Source organism: Ruditapes philippinarum, unplaced genomic scaffold (assembly GCF_026571515.1).
Source record: "Ruditapes philippinarum isolate M1 unplaced genomic scaffold, ASM2657151v2 ctg5536_1_1_1_1, whole genome shotgun sequence".
Lineage (NCBI taxonomy): Eukaryota > Metazoa > Mollusca > Bivalvia > Venerida > Veneridae > Ruditapes > Ruditapes philippinarum.
The window spans coordinates 28,541-50,332 of NW_026855725.1; the positions used below are offsets into that span (position 1 = coordinate 28,541).

Sequence of the window (21,792 nt, forward strand, 5' to 3'; positions counted from 1 at the left end):
AGCTGTTTTCATGATTGTATTCCAATGTCGTTACCGTCAATGAGACGTATAGTAATTGTATAAAGGGTTATAAATTTTTCGTAGATTCTTAATATTGAATTCCGTTGTTCAAATAAGGAAATCGCTAGTATTGAAGAGTATTTGTTTAAAATGGATGTTAATACATTTGGGACTGTCTACAAACTATCTGTAGCAGGTGTAGAGATAAAATGACATTGTGGAAAACAGTGAAACCTCCATATACTGTCATTAAAACACAATAAAGCATTCATTTAATGACTATTGAAAGACAATTCATTCTCTTTAAAATGGTTTATTGAAACACAGTAAATCCCCTGTAAAAAGCGTAAAAAAAAGAAGAGAAACACATGCAGTAAATGTGGCAAACAGAAAAGTTTTTGAACCGCAAAGCATGCTGAAAATCTGGACTTTATAAGATTTTACATAAAAACTATAAATGAGCGGCGTCACGACAAAACCAACACAGTAGATTTGCGACCAGCATGGATCCAGACCAGCCTGGGCATCCGCGCAGTCTGATCAGGATCCATGCTGTTCGGTTTCAAACACTATTACAAGTAGAGTAACTGATAGCGAACAGCATGGATCCTGATCAGACTGCGCGGATGTGCAGGCTGGTCTGGATCCATGCTGGTCGCAAACCCATTATGTTGGTTTTGTCGTAAAAACTATTAATATAAAATGGTTAATATTCCAAAAACTTCAATGCTGTGAAGGAATGAATTTAATTTAAGTGAATTTAAAAGATTTGGGAACTAAAGTAAAACCTGTATAATATTATAGAATGTAATGCCCCCCATCCCCACCTTATGGGGAGGGTGGGGTGTATATAGAGTTGCCTTTCTCTGTCCTTCAGCTGTCATGCGGTCAGTTCATTAAATGTCAAAACAGCAGAATTTGGGGTCATCTGAGTTATATATACACATTTCTAGTTTACAAGTTATATAACCAAGTATGAATAGATGTATAACCGCAGTTGCAAAGCATATAATGTCTAACACATTTTATATACTATCCAATTATTGCTTTCTAAAAAGTTGTGTTAGCTGTATATAAAGATAAAATAAAGAAATGTCTTTTTTGTCAAAATAAAAATCTATGCAATTTGAAAATTGTATTTATGATTTAATAAAGCATTTGTCATAATTATAATGACTGAAATTGAATAAAAAGCCCTTTAAATTATGAAGGTTCTAAATGAAAGGGGAAAGATGATAATCCTCTAGTTATTTGCAGTTGCTACAAGAGTCACTTTAAAAAAAAAAAGTGACAAATAAAAAAGTGACAAATGAAATACTGGAAAATCTATGTCTTTTGACCACTTGGAATATCAAAAGTAACTTTGTTATTTACTTTATCTGAAGAGTTTCTTTTCAGTATATTTTCTTCCTTTATATACATTTTCTTGATTGATAAGCAAAACTCAATTAAAGCATTTCCCATAGCAATCAAATCATTTCACTTGTATTATTTTCAGTAATTGATTCAAGCTTCAGGGGAAAGAAGAGTAAAGCAGGAAAGAAAAACAATTTTTCCCCGTGTCTTTTTGTAATTGTTGCATGCTACAGAACAAAGTGGTTTCCACAGAAATTTCATACAGGGCCCAATTCTACAGCTTATTAGTAATTTTGTATACGTTCTATTCATGGAGGAGCCAATTACGCTGCCTTCCTAACTTCAATTTCTCCAGTAATTGACTTCTTATTCTTTTTGGCAATTTGATGCAAGACGTTATAATTGACTTGTTAATTCGAAACACAGCTGCCAGAAATAAAGTTAGGATGTCTACTGTTTCCCCTTTTTCTTCAATTACAAGAACATGAAAATCATTCCCGGCCGAAGCCCACCAGTGGATAGTTTTCTAGATATTGCATGGAAAATATTCTTTGGAATTTAACGTTAAATTACCAATTTAAAATAGCGTATTACATCACAATTTTGTAATTATTAGCAACAAAAAAAACCAGTGTAACATGGATTAAATCTAATTGGAAATTTTGTAAGTTTTTCTTCCTCATTAGTAACTTTCTTAATTGTTTGTCAATTCACCAAAACTAGAAAGAATTCAATGTAGTAATGTTGTTTATCTTTACTAATAACCAGTATGTGATTTTTTGTGTCGCCTCTACGGAGTAGTGGCGACATATAGGGATCACTTCTCCGTCGTCTGTCTGTCCGTCTGTCCGTCTGTCCGTCTGTCTGTCTGTCTGTCTGTCCGTCTGTCCGTCCGTCCGTCACAAAACTTGTCCGGACTACTCCTCATAAACTACTGGTGCAATTTCATCCAAACTTTACAGGAATGATCAGTACCAAGTCTAGTTGTGCATATTGTCAGGATTTTCCGGTTCAATGATTTTTGTCAGAGTTATGGCCCTTTAATAATCTTTAATTTTAAAGTTTGTCCGGACTACTTCTCTTATACCACTAATGCAATTTCAATGAAACTTTACAGGATTGATCTGTAGCTCAAGTCCTTGCGCATATTGCACGGGTTTTCCGGTTGAATGATTTTTGGCCGAGTTATGGCCCTTTGATAAAAAGGTTTCTTTTTCTGTGTGTTGCCAGATACACAAAAGCTTGTCCGGACTACTCCTCATAAACTACTGGTGCAATTTCATCCAAACTTTACAGGAATGATCAGTACCAAGTCTAGTTGTGCATATTGTCAGCATTTTCCGGTTCAATGATTTTTGTTTGAGTTATGGCCCTTTAATAATTTTTATTTTTTAAAGTTTGTCCAGACTACTTTTCTTATACCACTTATGCAATTTCAATGAAACTTTACAGGATTGATCTGTAGCTCAAGTACTTGTGCATATTTCACGAGTTTTCCGGTTGAATGATTTTGGCAGAGTTATGGTCCTTGGATAAAAAGGTGTTTTTTTCTGTGTGTTGCCAGATACGCAAAAGCTTGTCCGGACTACTCCTCATAAACTACTGGTGCAATTTTATCCAAACTTTACAGGAATGATCAGTACAAAGTGGTTAGTCTAGTTGTGCACTGTCCGTCTGTCTGTCCGTCTGTCACAAAATTTGTCCCAACATGAAATTGGCCATCATGAGGCGACACATGTGATTACTGATCGCTCTTGTAATAAGTTAGAGGTAATTTATCATGGTAAGATGTTATGACGTGTGTTTAATTGTTCCAGCATGATGAGATGTTAATGATATCTGTGAAGCAGATAGAATAAAAACAACAACAACAATTTTAAATGATGTGTGAAATGGTATCTTAGCATCCAGTTATCATACACAGATTGTGTTCTGTTATAACTTGTTATTTTTTTAAAGAGGAATTTCAAAAACGTTACAGAAGTCACGAGTGATTATAGTTTAATATTGTTTGCTCATCTATAAATCTATGTTTATTTACTTTTTTTGGAGAGTCTTGAAAATTCGACTTTCTTTTATTATTTAGTATCATTTAGTTTTACAATAATAAAATTTCTATAAGATTAACAACAGGCTGGTTTGATTTGAAGTGTCTTTATTTTGTCACTTCTCATGATGGAGTGTCAGGGGAAGTAACTAGGGGATGACAAGTTACATATCACTGATTTCATCGGAGAATGTCATAGTCACTTCGTCACACAAACATCAAACAATCAAAGGGTCTCTCTGTTAACTAATTTATTAGTTGTAATCAAGCTGTGTAGTTGCACATACAGGATTTATTACAGGTGACTGAACGTGAAGAATCAAATCTTTAAAATTGACGTTTCTTAACTTAAATTTTACCATTTCCTGTTAATTGTTAAATTCTCCTTAAGACGGTGCTTTAAGGGGGCATATAATTTATAGACAATAGCTTGCACTTTCCAGTAATGTCCACGAACGAGCTGAAACAAACCGAGTCTGCAGCATTTTCAAGTTCATTAGGGATTCCTTTTTTTCTATTTTAGTAAACATGATATTGATTTTCTTGCTATTTATTTAACTCAAGATAACTAAAAATAAATGACCCCTTATTATAATTTACTTGGACCCTTAACATGTCTTTACCAAATACAGAGAAAAGATAGCCAATTATGTGTACGTTTATTGAGAACTTCTAGACAGAGAACTGAAGTTATAAGGGTTTTCAAACAAGTTTTTGATGTTTTGAAATTAATAGTTTAATAGACTTCATGAAGAGAATCCAAGTCTTTGATATTATTATCTTCTCTATAGTAATTATTTGAAATTGAATCTGACAAAAATACACCACTTTCAAACAGTACACATTTCTCTAGAATCCAAGTATTGCAAGAATATGCCTACCTTTTAAATGCATAAGTGATTTTCTGTCTGATAGAGAAAGATTTCTTTAATTTTTGCCTATTACTGTTGAAACAGATTTTATAAATAGTGTATAATACAATATTTCTTTTGTGGTTGTGCATTAAGCTTTGTTACAGTAATATGGTCTAGAACTTCCAAACTTTATAGAAGAAAATAAAAATACTCCTGAACTCGGCAAATAAGGGTTCTTGATCCCACTCAATCCTTGGGTACAATCAAACTCACAGATAGTACATGTATAAATATATATATATAGATAGTAAGTGTAACACATTGATCAGTCTATTGTGTATGGTAGTGCACCATGAAGCTGTTTTGGTCAAAATTTGTAGCACAGGATTAGATCTGGTTGGGGTGGGGGTGACCGCATTTGGCGAATTAGTGAATTATCTATTTTGCTGGTTACAATTGACACAGATTTGTATGTAAAATAGTGTATAGACAACCTTATATATTGAAATATGTATTTAATTATAAATCAGTATGTTTTACAACATGCTTCAATTTGTTTGTCATAATTATTTCTTTTATAAAAGAAATGAAATATAATGCATGTATTCAGCTAAAATATGCAAAAAAAATAGTTGGGTTATCTCACTGGTGTTCATTTTAGCTTGAAACTTACTTGAAGTTTTACAAGCTATTTTACCTTACCAACAGTGTTAAGTTATAATTTCACACACGTTTTCAGGTAGGCCCATAACTTGAGCATTTTGATGAATAGGTAAATAAATTATGCATTAGTTTAAGGTTTCTGTGCTGCAAATTTGATTGTTTGATACACTTTACAATACATCCAACTGCAGTTTATTATTCTTAATTGCAGCAAAGAAATATGCACACAAAAAAACACCCAAAATCTTAGAAATGCAGGGAGAGAAATGCCGTGACTGCGCAGTGTTTTATTGGTTTACAAGTGTTATATTATTTCTTTATAACACTTAGATATAGAATAATTATAACAGTGATTCTCTCATTGACTTATAGTTTGTGACATTTTAAGAATGTCATATCATGAAGTACTACAAAGTTATACCATAGATGTTAAATATATTATTGTTATATTTTCAGGTGCAATGCAGATTTCCCAGGAGCCAACTGGGATGGCGAACAATCAGAAACAACAGGAATGTTCGGGTTGTAAGAAAAGTATAATAGATCGATACTTGTTGAAGGCGTTAGACCAGTACTGGCATGAGGACTGTTTAAAATGTTCGTGTTGTGATTGTAGGCTGGGAGAGGTCGGGTCAACATTGTTTGCTAAAGCAAATTTACTTCTCTGTCGCAGAGATTATCTCAGGTTTGTCATTTGAATATAATTACCAGTACTGGCCTAGATTTACATTTGTATATTATTACTGCAGTGAATTGGCCTGTACAAGCTATTAAAGCAACTAAACATATAAAGCAAAGTTGTGTTACCAGCATACATCATAACTGTTCAACTTCACTAAACAGCTTGTTAATGTTAACAGCAACCAACCAAACTCGGATTGTTACCATAAAAGTGACTTATTCCAGTCATTGTACCATTAAACCTTTACATAGCCCAGTAATGTTACCAATTTACAGCATAGGCCAGTTATGTTACCAATTTACAGCATAGGCCAGTTATGTTACCAATTTACAGCATAGGCCAGTTATGTTACCACTTTATAGCATAGGCCAGTTATGTTACCACTTTACAGCATAGGCCAGTTATGTTACCACTTTACAGCATAGGCCAGTTATGTTACCACTTTACAGCATAGGCCAGTTATGTTACCACTTTATAGCATAGGCCAGTTATGTTACCACTTTACAGCATAGACCAGTTATGTTACCACTTTACAGCATAGACCAGTTATGTTACCACTTTACAGCATAGACCAGTTATGTTACCACTTTACAGCATAGCCCAGTTATGTTACCACTTTACAGCATAGACCTCTTATGTTTACCACTTTACAGCATAGCCCAGTTATGTTACCACTTTACAGCATAGACCTGTTTATGTTACCACTTTATAGCATAGGCCAGTTATGTTACCACTTTATAGCATAGGCCAGTTATGTTACCACTTTATAGCATAGGCCAGTTATGTTACCACTTTACAGCATAGACCTGTTATGTTACCACTTTGCAGCATAGACCTGTTATGTTACCACTTTACATCATAACCAAGTTATGTAACCACTTTACAGCATAGCCCAGTTATGTTACCACTTTACAGCATAGGCCAGTTATGTTACCACTTTACAGCATAGCCCAGTTATGTTACTACTTTACAGCATATACCTCTTATGTTACCACTTTACAGCATAGCCCAGTTATGTTACCACTTTACAGCATAGACCTCTTATGTTACCACTTTACAGCATAGCTCAGTTATGTTACCACTTTACAGCATAGACCTGTTATGTTACCACTTTATAGCATAGGAAAGTTATGTTACCACTTTATAGCATAGGCCAGTTATGTTACCACTTTATAGCATAGGCCAGTTATGTTACCACTTTATTATTATTATTATTATTATATACCACATTTCTATAGCACTCTTTTCATAAATAATAAATGTTCAAGAGTGCTTTACATAAATCCGATAAAACATAATCATATATATATATAAGACATAATGTACAACATTAATTAAGTAAACCTATTAAACAATAATGATAATCTAAAACCAGTAAAGGATGGTAAGAAATACAGACACATTTAGTTTAAAATCAAGGCACAATTAAAATTAACACTGATAATATAGCAAAAGTAGTACATGTATGATGATTTATGAACTAACGTCCATAGAACTTTATGAAATAATGTGTTTTGAGAGCTCTCTTAAAACATGGCAAGGTATTACAGTCTCTAACGTCAGGTGGTAACATGTTCCATAATTTCGCTGCGGCTGTCTGGAAGCACCTGTCACCATATCGTACTGTCCGAGATTTAGGCACAACTAATGTCATTGAGTTATTCTGGGACCTCAGATTTCAGACTGGGATGTACACGTCTATCATGTCTTTTATATAGGCTGGTGATTGATCGATGAGGGATTTATATGTATAAGTCAAAATTTTATGTTCGACCCGATACTCTACCGGAAGCCAGTGAAGTTCACGTAAGATAGGTGTTATGTGGTCATATTTGAGTGTTTTGGTCACAATTCTAGCTGCTTTATTTTGAACATGTTGTAACTTGGTCATTGACTGCTTAGAGACTCCATATAACAGTGCATTACAGTAGTCTAACCTAGAAGTAACAAGTGAATTTACTAGAGATTTGGTTGCTTTAACAGTAAGATAGGGTCTGATGTGACCGATTTGTCTTAATTGTGCATAACAGTTCCTACAGACATTATTTACATGTTGTTCCATCCTCATGTTCGAGTCAAGAAATGCACCAAGATTGCGCACACTAGATGATTGGCTAATTTTCGAACCGTCGACTGTTACTGTAACATCTGAAACAGGTTGTGCGTTATGTTCAGATGAGAAGATGATCAACTCTGTTTTATCGCCGCATACTTTACAGCATAGACCTGTTATGTTACCACTTTACAGCATAGACCTGTTATGTAACCACTTTACAGCATAGACCAGTTATGTTACCACTTTACAGCATAGACCAGTTATGTTACCACTTTACAGCATAGCCCAGTTATGTTACCACTTTACAGCATAGACCTGTTATTTTACCACTTTACAGGATAAGCCAGTTATATTACCACTTTACAGCATAGGCCAGTTATTATAACTACCAAACAAAAAAGCCCAGTCGCCACACAACATAACACTTCTATGACTGACTGCCAACCTACATGGCACTGTGTTATTCTTTCAAAACCACATACACTTTCATTTTAATATCAAACACAGCTACTTGTGACTGCCAGTGCTACTGTAACAAGTCATAATTTGAACATGAGCTATGTAAAAATAACTACATGATCTATTATTTCTAAAACTGTAAAACATTGTGTACTCATGTTTTTGAAGCAGTATTCAGTTTCACTTTCTATGTTCATTACTTTGCAGCATTCTGCTATATGATTTATGTTTTTAATTTCTTTTGAAGTTTCGAAATAAAATCATAAGTAAACAGAACTACCTGTATTGTACTTGAATTTTGTTTGATTTACAAGAAACATGTAAATCATATTGAATAATCTTAATCACATAGAAGATCAATGTCAATATAAATATCAAAATATCAATTAAATATAGTAAAATATTGTAACACTTGTTTTACGTAAATCATAATAAGTCTGTAAGAAATATGTCCCCAATTTTGAGTGTGTTTTAGTTTTGAGCTCAAATGCGCAATAATGTAACCATGAAGGCTGGTAATTACAGAATATTTGAAAGGTGAATGATATGTTGAACAACATTGAGCATGTTTTACATCACATGAGCGGGGAAGTAATTTTCCTGCCGTCATTTGGTTTATTGACGTCAGTTTTACATCATATGACTTGTAAGCATTATGTTTTTATGCTGTGCACAACACAAAGTTAACTTATTATGTAATAATGCACTAAGGCAATCATGTTAAAAGTATTTGAAAGATCATTACAAATTGTTTATATTAAGTTTTGTACTATTATTTGTGAAATGTATGTCATGTAGATTAAAATGATTTGTATATAAATAGATATTAATTTTAAGTGCATTGTAGTAGAATTAGACATAGTGCATTATATTACCATTCTAACTGAATTGATAAAGATATGCTGAACTACATTAAGCATAGAAGTGATTTGGTTTATTTATGTCATACAATGTGTAAGCATTTTTTATGCCATACATTATCATCATGTTATAATGCACATGTTTGAATGGGGGAATAATGTAAAGCATGTTAGATGTTGGTACAACTATGAAGTATCCATTGTTTTTGTTTAATGATGATAATAATGTTCATGTTGTGTTGCCATTGTAGTGTGGTATTTAAAGTGTATTTTGTGTCATCTACTAAGTTAAATAGGAAGAGCATGTGTTGGTTACTAAGTTAACATTGTGAACATGTTGTGTTGTTTCCAAAGTTGACATTTTGTTGATCAACAAATATATTGTGTTCTTTATTATGTTAATATTGTGTTAGTCAAAGAACATGTTGTGTTGTTCTCCCTTTAAATGTCATTAGTAATAATGATTTGTCTATTCCACCAGAATGGAGTCAGTCTTAGTACCTGGTTTTTCCTATATTGTTGGTTATAAAGAAAATTTGACAACTATGAATTATAATTATTTATAAGGTTTTAGATGTGTTGTGTTACAAAGTTTTATGTTGTATTGTTTTCAGGTTGTTTGGTACAACAGGATACTGTTCAGCATGTTCTAAAATGATTCCAGCATTTGAAATGGTGATGAGGGCAAAAAACAATGTCTATCATTTAGAGTGCTTTGCTTGTCAGATGTGTAATCACAGGTAACTTTCTTTGTCAGATGTTGTCAGAGGCAGGTGATTTTAGACAAACCAAATTGTTACAATATTGTCTTATCTATAAATTGGAAGAGGCAGTACAAATAAGCTTCTTATTAAAGATTTTTTATATCAATGAAAACAATTTGTCAATGATTGTTCAGGAAATTTGAGGTATACCTTAATTGTGTTGTGGTATATGTAAGGATGAGAAACGCAAATTTGATTTCTGTATTTTTGTTTAGATAATCATTTTGTTTGTATGCTTTAATAAAGTTAAAATACTGTCAGAATAAGCAATTGTCAGAATTGTTATTGACAAAAAATCCAGCCATACTTGTCAATTAAAATTTTGTTCTAGATTTGTGAGATCTTCTTAGAGTTCAGAGTTAAATAATGAACCTCTCAGATTATATTATTTCATTTATTTGATTTCTATGCACACTTACTGGTTTAATAATATTTTACATTAAAGTAGTCCCTGTATACTGTAACTAAAGCCTTTTTTTAATGAATTATGTAAGAACTGTAAATATAACAATATATTGATATGCGTTACTTTTAATAGCACAATATGTTATTTTGAAGACTTCATTTTGTCAAATTAATGATAATGTAATATAGTTTTTCTTGTATTTTCTAGGTTCTGTGTAGGAGATAAATTTTATTTGTGTGATAATAAGATACTGTGTGAATATGATTATGAAGAGAGAATGGTGTTTGCCAACATGACTTACAATTATAACGCGTTATCACAAATCAAACGCCAGACCAACAGCTTGAGTGACGATCTATCAAGTGGGTACGGAAGCCCGAGCCCAGGATCATTATAGTTAGATCTCTCATCACGGGAGTCACAGTCCCAACAATTTTTATTATCATTATTGTTAATTATAAAAGACGTGTTTTTGATGCACGAGAAATGTGTTTATATCATTTAAGAGTGTGATTACCTTTCTGTAAATGTGTAAAACATCTTGTCGAAGATGACGACTGTAGTGTTGTAGTGATGATATCATCTTTTCGTGGGGAAAAAAAAAACAACAACAAAACAACCTGCGTTCAGGATTTTCATGACTTGTATTGTTCACTATAATTATTTTGTTGATTTTTGTTGAATGCACAATTGCAGGTATTGTTTGAAGATTTGTATCATCCATTTAACAAACACATTACAATAGTGCATTACACTGTTCTATACAGTGGTACTTGAGACGTTCCATAGATTTATGAAATAAAAATTATAATTATTGAAGCATTCATCATATAAGACAGTGTTTTCTTACTTTTTTGTAATATTCCAGATTATTTTGAAAATGATAACTTTACCACACAGAAATTGTTAAAATTAGATAATGTAGAAAATCTACAAGATTATATAGGCAGACACATGTAGGAGATAGTGTAAATATTTGAGAAGAAAACTATTTAAGTTAACATAATTATTGTATATGAACTGTTCATATCTGCAAGCTTTTTCATGTTTCTTATTAGAATACTGCTTTTATCTTGTAAACAATTATGATAATTAATTTTCTCATTAATTAGCAAGCACTACACTCCTTATTTCCTGTAGTGTAACATTATTCCTTACAAATATTCAATTACACAAAGATTGTTAACTTTGCGGATTTACATTTTGTTTTGTATATTATTTCAACTGGTATTACTAGTTGATGCATTCTCAGAGTTAAAATAGTGTTGAGCTGCATCTAGAAAACCATGTTGTCTGCTATAGAATTAATTTAAAGTATTTCAAAATCTAAATCAAAATTGACATGTGACCATGCCAGTATTTAACATTTTTATTTGGCTATAGGGGGCTCTGTAGTTAAGTGGTTCTTGTCCCTTGTCACTTTGCTCACTACTAATAGTTCCTAATCCTACAAGTAACTTTTGATTCTTTCATTTGAGGAGTCTATCCACCTAGGTTACAGAAGGTTGACGGTTGTACTCAGGGTGTTCTCTTGTACCTGAGATAAATGTTTGGTAGGACACCTGAAGTCTTCCTCAACCAGTGCTACGTAAAATTTAATAATAATTGTGCTCCTCAAAAAGTAATATCCAGCTCTCTTTGTGTTTACTGCAGACATAGGGAAAGGGAACTGTGATATTAAAATTTTTGAATCTGTCATGTTCTTTTTGAACATATTTTGAATTTTTAGGGCTCAATATTGAAATATCAGATTTAATGTGCACAGAATGATACATTACTTGACAACTTTTTCTGCTCTCTTTGTTTTAAGTATACTTTAAAGAATAATGTTGAATAATATAAAGATGAATGATATATGAATTGATTATATGTTCACATATAATATGTGGGTGAAATATGTGTTCTGTGTTAATGAATAACATAATTAATATCTGTTGATGTATTTGTACATAACTTGTTAGGTATAGTCGGTGACTGAAATAATGTATTGTTCATTTGTAAATAATGCACATGAATTTTATTATATTTTAATGATATTGTTAGTAAATTTTTTATCACAGCTTCATTGTAAAAGACATTTAATGATGTATTAATATATTTTCAGTACATCACCATTATATCATGTTCTTTGGTTGCAAGTGACAACTATCCATTTACTTATCCTACCAGTATATAATAAGTTCCAAACATTAATTACTAACATCTTTAAGTTATAGACATCAGACCAGGAACCATGGGTTTCCCTACACAGGTCATGGCCACGTTACATGATATAGCACAAGTACTGGTTAGTTTCAGGAACCAGACTCAAAATTGGTCAAAGTCTTCAAATTTTCGTCTCCATAAATTAATGTTTATAAATGAATTTAATTTACATAATTCAGATATAAAGCCCCTCATGTTAACAATGGAAAGTTCCAAATTCACATAAAGTTATGACAATGGTTATGTCAGCCATGATTAATTTATGGAGAATATTCATGTCTGTTTTATTTGGGTTGGTGAGTTGTTTTTAATTAGAATGACCATGTATGAACTTGTTTTTGATGCACCTTGTTTTTGTGGGTTTTTCAGAAGCATTTTGATATCAAAGAAAACATTAAAACTTAATTTGAAATTTCAGTAATTACAAAATATATTTCAATTACTTAGCCAGTAAAACATGCTACCCTATACAAAATAATACAGATAATTCCAAACATAAGTGTGTTTTTTTTTTTTTTTTTTTAAGAAACTAACTAACTTGAAAGAATCACAATATTTAATATAATTATGAATCTAGGTCATCCAGAGGTTACATTACTGTTATGAGGTTGATGGGTCAAGTGGCTGAGAGGTGAAGGTCATAAACTTTCCGCTGTATTTTATTTAATTATTTAATCCCCTCAAAAAAGGTCTGACATTCCAAATTTAGGAATCTTTAAGGCACATCTGAATTACGTAATGTTTGTTACTTTTTATGATTTTACATTTTATTAATAAGCAAATAATTTGATTAATGCTTTTTTTCCGTCATTGTTAACTTTATTACTTGCTGTTTTAGTTAATAATATAAGTTTCTGGTTTCACTGTTGCATTTTATTAATCATTACATACAATAGACAATACAATATTCATATTTTCATCTACAAACTTTGAAATGTATATCAAAAAATAGATAAAAAACAGTCTCGAGTTAAAACTAGTCTATTGGTCAATTTTCAAGCTCAGCTTGAGATTAACCAATCAAATGGCAGTGTTTTAAACCTGCCTCTCAAATGTTAAGATATATATAGGTCGTATTTATATATAGATTATGTGTGCTATAGTTTATAACTGGAGAATTATTATTTATTGTACATTATTGCAATATTACTGCATTGTTGACATGATGATATTTATTGTGCTATGAGGGAAGAAGGATATTTATAATGAATTAAAAAAATGTAATTTCCGGTATTATCAGTGTTCACAATTTGATATTACATAGGGAACTAGATTGATGTGAAATCCATAATTGTTATTACATTTTCATGAAAGCATACTTTATTAGAAAAAAATTGTCTCTTTCATTTCTAACTGGAATCATTTTCATTTCACATATTATGATTTTTTGATTGTTTATTCAACAAATCATTCTTTGGCAATATTGGCCTGCTATTTTCTCTCTAATCATTCCTCATATTAAATTGCTTATAATATTAAACTGAAACTGATATTTTAGGAGGGGGGGGGGGGTGCAGTGTGCAAAAAAAAAAAAAAACCTCTACATGAAATAACTAATTTAAAAGTAAAGTAAATTATTCTAATATGTTAATAAGAATTAAGTACAGTATCAGAAAAGTTTGTGGCTTTAACTTTTAACCAGGCACCTGCATGTTTCTGATATGGTGTCTGTCATCTCTTATAAGGCTCGGCAAAGACATCATATGTTACTGTACTTCACTGGAAACATGCCTATTTAGTTGAAGAAAGATAACTCTTCCTACATCTTTGTGCATTAATAGTAATTACCTCCCCTCTTTATTAACATGCAATGAAGCAGTTACTGTCTTAATTAATTTGACTTCAAATTGCATTGTATTATATAACTAATAATAATAATATTAATAATAATAATAATATAAAAGCTATAATAAATAATGCTAATAATAATAATGATGATAATGAAAATAATAACTATAGTCGTTAATACATTAGCTGTTTGGCATTTGGACAGAGTTGAGATGGGGGGTTCAGGAGAAATTAACTATTTAAAAGTGACTATGAAAGCATTTAACCTTGATGACTGTTATCGTACATTTATCTTTACTAATCTTTACTGTTTTAATAAAATCTCGAAAGATTTATATTTTTAATACTAATGTAGTGTCTTTTAACATCAAATTATTTTTTCCCCCAAGATGTAGAATATTAATATCCTATTTGATGATATTAAATGAGTTTCTATAGACATAGTTATGTAATGTAAAGTTTTATGATATATTTCCTTTATAAAATTGTAATTTTTAAGTTTTATTACATATTATTTAAGGAATGTAGGCTTAAAACAATACTTTAATTTATTTTCCCCTTCTTATTCAAAGTATAAAACATAGCATTTTTATTGATAGAAATTTATTATTTTTCCAGGGTTTAATGAAAATCAAGCCTTTCTTTTATGTAAAGTTGATATCAATGGCCTTTAGTAGGAGGAATCACAATAAAATATGAATAAATGTGTATTTAAGTCTTCTGTTGTAATGCATGGAATTGCGAAGAGCTTAAAAATAAATAAATTTCAAAATATGCTCAGCACACAGATTTACTTCCCATTTTGCTAGAACACTTAAAGTTGATACTTGTTCAAAAAAGATGAATTTCGAAAAAAGATGAAATTTGAAAACAATGTGTTCTTTTAGTTTTTTGTTTTTTTTAAGTTTGTTTTTTTAGATTCCCAGAAATAATCTTGATAAAATGTTCAAGCTTTTACAAGATCTTGATCAGTATCAATAATGTAAGAAATATGTGAATGTACCAAGTTTTATAGCAATCTGTCAAGTACAACATCTCTAAGTTCTGAGATATATTTTCGTTATTTATTGTTATATTAATAAAAAGGGATAACATATTTTCGTCTATTCAGAAAACAAGCTATGTATCAGAAGACATAATCTCCATAGAAATCAAAGATATTTTGTTATTTACATGTAATTTATCCTGCTTAAATGTTATATATCACATTATATTATATATAAAACAGGTGAAATTGTCTGTGGATTTCTTTTTTTGTGAAAACATTTTTTTTTTTTTTTTTGGGGGGGGGGGGGGGGGGGGGGGTCATTTATGTGATCACATAAATGTATTGGGAGAGCCATTATCCACTAATTGTTACTTTCAATAATTTCAGATTACAAAATTATAGAATTAAGCAAACGATAGTCTGCCATTATTCACTTAAATACTTATTGTGTAAACTCTTAGCCTGCCAGCAGACGACTGAATCTACCCGTGTGGCCAGTGCAAACCAATATAAGCCGACACAGCCATGCAGTCTGGTCATGGTCTGCACTGTTAGCTGTTCATTCACTCAGTTTTTGTTTTGAAATTTCCATAGTTTTTTGTCTAAATTGAAAGATGGACAAGTCCATTTAAGGTATTCAGTATTCAATATATTTCATTTGAACACACTTCATTTTACATTTTACACAGGCTGAGCACTCAGGAGCATAACTTTAACATTATAATGAACAGAATAATGAAAAAGAATGTTTACATGACTGTATGATGTCAGATGTGATGTCATCAGAGTAAAATTATGATGTCATGAAAATTATTTCTCGGCTCAATTATTTCAAATTTGTTGTCAGTCTGCAATTACAGTAAAGTAATATGTGAGTCTACAATACTTTTACATTAGCATAATAGATCAACTAGTTCAATAATGTTGCATACATCTATCTGTGTTATTCAACTATACATTAGTAATTTCATTTTTAGCTCACCTGTCACAAAGTGACAGGGTGAGCTTTTGTGATCGCTTTTCGTCCGGCGTCCGTCGTCCGTCGTCCGTCGTCCGTCGTCCGTAAACTTTTACTTTAAATGACATCTCCTCATAAACCACAAGGCCAATTTCATCCAAACTTCACAGGAATGTTCCTTTGGTGGTCACCTTTAAAAATTGTTCAAAGAATTTAATTCCATGCAGAACTCTGGTTGCCATGGCAACCGAAAGAAAAAACTTTAAATATCTTCTTTTAAAAAACCATAAGAGCTAGAGCTTAGATATTTGGCATGAAACATCTTCTAGTGAGTGTCTACCAAGTTTGTTCAAATAAAAGCCCTGGGGTCAAAATTGACCCCGCCCCGGGGGGTCATTGATTTTCCCTATATGCATATAGTAAAAACTTAAAAAATCTTCTTTTAAAGAACTCAAAGAGCTATGGCTAAGATATTGAGCATCAAACATGTTCTAATAGGTGTCTACCAAGTTTGTTCAAAGAAAAGCCCTGGGGTCAAAATTGGCCCCGCCCCAGGGGGTCATTGATTTTCCCTATATGCATATAGTAAAAACTTAAAAAATCTTCTTATAAAGAACCAAAAGAGTTAGAGCTAAGATATTTAGCATGAAACATGTTCTAATAAGTGTCTACCAAGTTTGTTCAAATAAAAGCCCTGGGGTCAAAATTGACCCCGCCCCGGGGGGTCATTGATTTTCAATATATATGCATATAGTAAAAACTTATAAAATCATCTTTTAAAGAACTCAAAGAGCTATGGTTAAGATATTTAGCATCAAACATGTTCTAATAGGTGTCTACCAAGTTTGTTCAAATAAAAGACCTGGGGTCAAAATTGGCCCCGCCCCGGGGGGGTCATTGATTTTCCTTATATGTGTATAGCAAAAACTTAAAAAATCTTTTTTGAAAAAACCCAAATAGCTAGAGTTAAGATATTAAGCATGAAACATCTTTTAGTGAGTGTCTACCAAGTTTGTTCAAATAAAAGACCTGGGGTCAAAATTGGCCCCGCCCCGGGGTCATTGATTTTCCTTATATGTGTATAGCAAAAACTTAAAATCTTCTTTGAAAAAACCCAAATAGCTAGAGTTTAGATATTAAGCATGAAACATATTCTAGTAAGTGTCTACAAAGTTTGTTCAAATAAAAACCCTGGGGTCATAACTGGCCCGGCCCCAGGGGTGTCATTGTTTTTAACTATATGTGTATAGTAAAAACTTTAAAAAAATCTTCTTTTAAATAGCCCAATGAGCTAGAGCTTAGATGTTTAGCATGAAACATCTTCTTATGGGTGTCTACCAAGTTTGTGCAAATAAAAGCCCTTTGGTTAAATTGGCCCTGCAACGTTGAGTGGGGGGGGTGGGGGTTGGGGGGGCCTATATACAGGTGAGCGACCTCAGGGCCATCATGGCCCTCTTTTTTTTCAAGTAATTTTCTGTGTTATAGACCATTTTGTTATATCTGAAATGATTTATTGATTTTGTATATTGATATATTTATTCGTTATTTCTACTTAATATATATTTGAATTAGAGCACAGACAAAACATTTTGTTTGATTAATTATGATTTATTTGGTATAATTTTAATATATTTGTAGCTTCAGTCCTGATTCTGTCCAAATTTTATTCTTCCATAGTTTTGGTAATTTAAACAGATAAATGTAATACCTGTATTAAAGAATATGAAAGATGTAACCAGTACTACAGCTGATTTATTCTTCTTCATGAGTTTCTTACAATTTTAGTCCTTGTGGTCTGAAAAATCTTGTTCTTGGTTTTTGAATTCTCTAAAATTTGTATTTCAAAAAAATAAAAATGAATAAATTAATTAAAAGATGGGGGACCTGAATGTAATGTATTTTTTGGTTTACCAGCCATATGTCAAGTTGAATTTAATTTATCAACAATTTTTGGACCGATATTATATTAACTATTAAAGTTTTTGTCATTGGAAAGTGTGACAATTTTGGGATCTGTACTGGTACTATAGCTACACTTGTTTGACATTTAAATGAACCAGGAAGAATGTTGATGTTCAAATTGTGATATTTTATGACATCCACAAGGACTAGAAATGTCAGATGCTACTCATATTGAGTGATAGCATATCAGTTAAATAGGATGATGTTTAATGAAAACATTGAGAGCTTTCAAAGGAAAAGCCAAAGTTCTAGTCATTTATTTATTTTTAAGTTGTTTCTAATGGTGATTATTTGAAATCCATCACAAATGTTTTTTTCTTCAATATTGTATTATTTTAGTAAAACATGTTTCGTCATTTTTTTCTTGTATCAGATACTTTACCTAATTAAATGAATATACTGATTATTGATATGAAATAAGATGTTAAATAAATTGTGTCCTACATAAATTGTTATATCATAATTGTAATATAGATGTATGAAATTAATGTTAATGATATAAAATGCTTACTGCGTCAATTTTATTTCTTAAAAAAGGGGGTAAATTCACTTAAATTTCTAAATTGAAAAGAGGAGAAAATGTCACTTGCCAATGAAATGTGATTCATGAATGCTGAGATTAAGATAAAATATAAAGTTTACTTCCAATGATCTCACAAATTCTGAAGAAATCCTGTCCTGTCTTAAAGGTTAAGTTTGACACATGTGCATATATAATTCATACAGTATGCTATGTATATTGTAAAATTGCAAATGTTAACATTACATACGATAACATGTAAGCACCTAGCTCACCTTCTCTGTTTCACGTCAGACTCAAAGATTTAATTTTCCTGTTTGTTTGTATTAGAAAAAAAACATAAAAGATAGTAATCTGATTTATACAGTTATATACAAACTATGACATGTATGTTTATATGAGACTTGATTGATTCATTATGAATATAAAACACCTGTTCTCCACTAATTGAAGTTCTCATCCAAGTTTATAGATATTATCAAATATTTGGAAGCCCTCTAACACATGCAAATATCAAAATCTAATAATAATGTTTCACTTTCTTGCATTCAAAAAATGTAATTTATAATTATAAAGTAATGGTTTACGTCTTACAGCAGATTTGAAACTTTCAAGAATGTGAGGTAATTGGGTAAGGTAATTGGCAAACACATCTTTATTAATTTTTGTTATGCCTTTTATTTTAATTAGTGTTGTAAATTGCATGATGCCTTTCTGAAAATGAAGTTCTATGAGAAAATTGGAAATGTTTGCAGCTAGAAGCATGTTAATTTTAATGGGGAAAAAATAAAGTCTTTATTCAAAGGCGGTGTTAGGAATTCAAGATGATACTTTTGATGCATTCTGCAGTTTTTTATGGAACCATTTTCCCTGGGAATTGCTTAAATGTGAGAAACGAAAACAAATCTTTTAATTCACTATGCCTGTTATTTCTTCTGGCATCTGTATTGTGAAACAAATAGTAATTAAATTGTCTAGTTAAGTTTATTTTAATTTTGTATTAGAAATTATCTAAGAAAGATAAATTACCGTTTTACAACTATTTGATGATTTAGTTGTTTAAATGTAAGAGGTTCTACTGAACCTTTCAATACTTATTAACAGAAAATTACAAAACCTTCAAAAATTGTTGTAAAAACTGTAATTTATGAAATGATTTTATTTATTAAGATATATTGCAAAAATTTAACAATACATATTTAATTGATATGAGGAAGAAAAAGGGTTCATTAAAAAAAACTGACATTACAACAATGATGTTGTTAATGTTGTATAGTTAGAATGACCTATATATATCACCAGAACAGAACACATCAGTCTGGACATCTGACAAGTCTGAAAAAACTCCCATTTAAAAATTTTGTGGTGGATGTGCCAATAAATTTTAAATGAGAGATTTTCTCTGCAGTGTACATGGAAGTTGCCTGTTGACTTTATATAGTCTACCTGGGAAGGTTATTTTTATGGGTAGCTTTAAGAGAGTCAAATCATTTGGGACCTTTATGTAATAAATGAAACTATATCCTAGGTTTTAACATGTGGTATATTGTTTTAAATTATCAAGTTTTTGCTGAGTAATGCTTTTTTAAAAAAAGGAAACAAGTTTTTCCAATTTTGTTAAATGAAAGAAGTATATGAACTGTTATAGGTATTTCATTTAATGAATCAAATAAGTTTATAAACAATAAATACTATATTTGTTTGCAGAGACCTAACTTTGTAAGGCTCATAGTTAACATGGCATGCGAAATGTAAATATTTCAGCATGCTCTTACAAATTCTACTTTTGCATAATTTGATATTTCAATAATATTAGATCTGACACTTTTAAAGATAAATTTCAGAGAACTATATAATGACAAAATGCATATACACTTCCTTGACGGCTTAAATTAAAGTAATTTCTGTTACTACAAAGTACATAGAGCTTCCTTCATGTTCCATGTTACAATGCTATCCTTTATTTTATAATTAGTATTTCATTGAAATTAATGACTTACACTGACTTCCCTGAGACGTTGTTTTACCATAATGAAACTCATCATGCAGCAGTTTCATTAGTGAATCTTCAAACCAAATTGCACATGCGTAATTATAGGCAAAAAAAAACGAAACCAGAAGAAATAACAGCGAAATAAGCAATCATAGATTAATGCACACGACAGTTTCAAATTTAAAACTTTACTAATGATAGGATAGAAATGGGAAAGCTGTAATCAGAGTTAAGAAAATTTTGAAATAAAAGGAAAAACTTCAGGGGTATTTTTTTCTCTTTCCTACAAGAACAAATTAGAGAAGATTCTAAACATCAAAGATAGTTGTTTTTTGTTGGTAAGTAGATTCCAATTGGAATAAAGTCTTCTCAATTTTCTATTATTTGCATTGTGTTTAAATTTGTCTTGATAATTTACAAGAAAAACGAATATTCACCTCTAAAATTCTTAAATTTTAACATTAATAAAAAAAAAAAGAAAGAGAATTTTGTTATGTTTTGTTAATTTGATCTAATATGACTTCACTTAAAGAGGAAAATTTGCTATTTCCAGTGCAGATTTTCAGAAAACAGATACTTCAAAAACTGATATATTTAACAGTTTAAAGATTGTTTTATTTTTTTATGTCATGACAGCCATGTGAAGTCATGGCTGACAATTTAAAGATTGTACACTTGTGTATAAGATGTACTTTGATAAAATAAAAATACACAAAACCTTTGTTTAAAGTATGTTTTCATTTCATATTTCTTTCAAGCATATTCTCTGTAAACCATATGTTGGAGATTATTATCTTAAAATACAAGGGGAGTAAATCTTTGTTAAATCTAAATAAGTTCTTGTATGAGTTGCTTCCCTTGCAGTGCATTATTTTATTTTCTATGTTTGGGACCAATGTTTTTACTTCTAAGCAGCATGGCTTAAAGTAGCTACATACATACATGCATTTAAACTTCACTGCTCTACTGTGTTTGTCATTATAAATTATTCATCTTCAATTACAAGTTATCCCACAAGAATTTAATTTTATTCTTCACCTACTGGAATAAACATCCCAGCAAATTTCAGTTGGACACTCAGTTTTTGTATTTTACTTTTAAAATCCCTTAAAATTCAGCTTGACTGTTCCAGTAGTAATTTTTTAAAGCCAATCAAATTAATTATGTAAGTTCAGCAGGACAAGGGTTATCGTAATAACCAAAGGTTGATATATAAAACTTCTAATAATCA

The 21,792-nt window shown here is 31.1% G+C and overlaps 1 protein-coding gene across 5 annotated transcripts in view; it reads left to right on the top strand.

Moving 5' to 3' along the window:
• LOC132744231 (LIM domain only protein 3-like) overlaps positions 1–13,887 on the top strand; it is a 34,872-nt gene extending 20,985 nt beyond the window's left edge. For 4 of the 5 annotated variants that reach the window (XM_060732875.1, XM_060732879.1, XM_060732877.1 and 1 more), the window contains exons 2-4: positions 5,377–5,605; positions 9,592–9,717; positions 10,355–13,887. In XM_060732875.1, coding sequence (XP_060588858.1) covers positions 5,382–5,605; positions 9,592–9,717; positions 10,355–10,544 — 540 coding nt within the window. In that variant the 5' untranslated portion in view covers positions 5,377–5,381 and the 3' untranslated portion in view covers positions 10,545–13,887. Of the gene's footprint in view, positions 1–1,822; positions 2,021–5,376; positions 5,606–9,591; positions 9,718–10,354 lie in introns of those variants that run through there. The other variant, XM_060732878.1, reaches the window with a different exon arrangement.
• Positions 13,888–21,792: the final 7,905 nt, after the last annotated feature.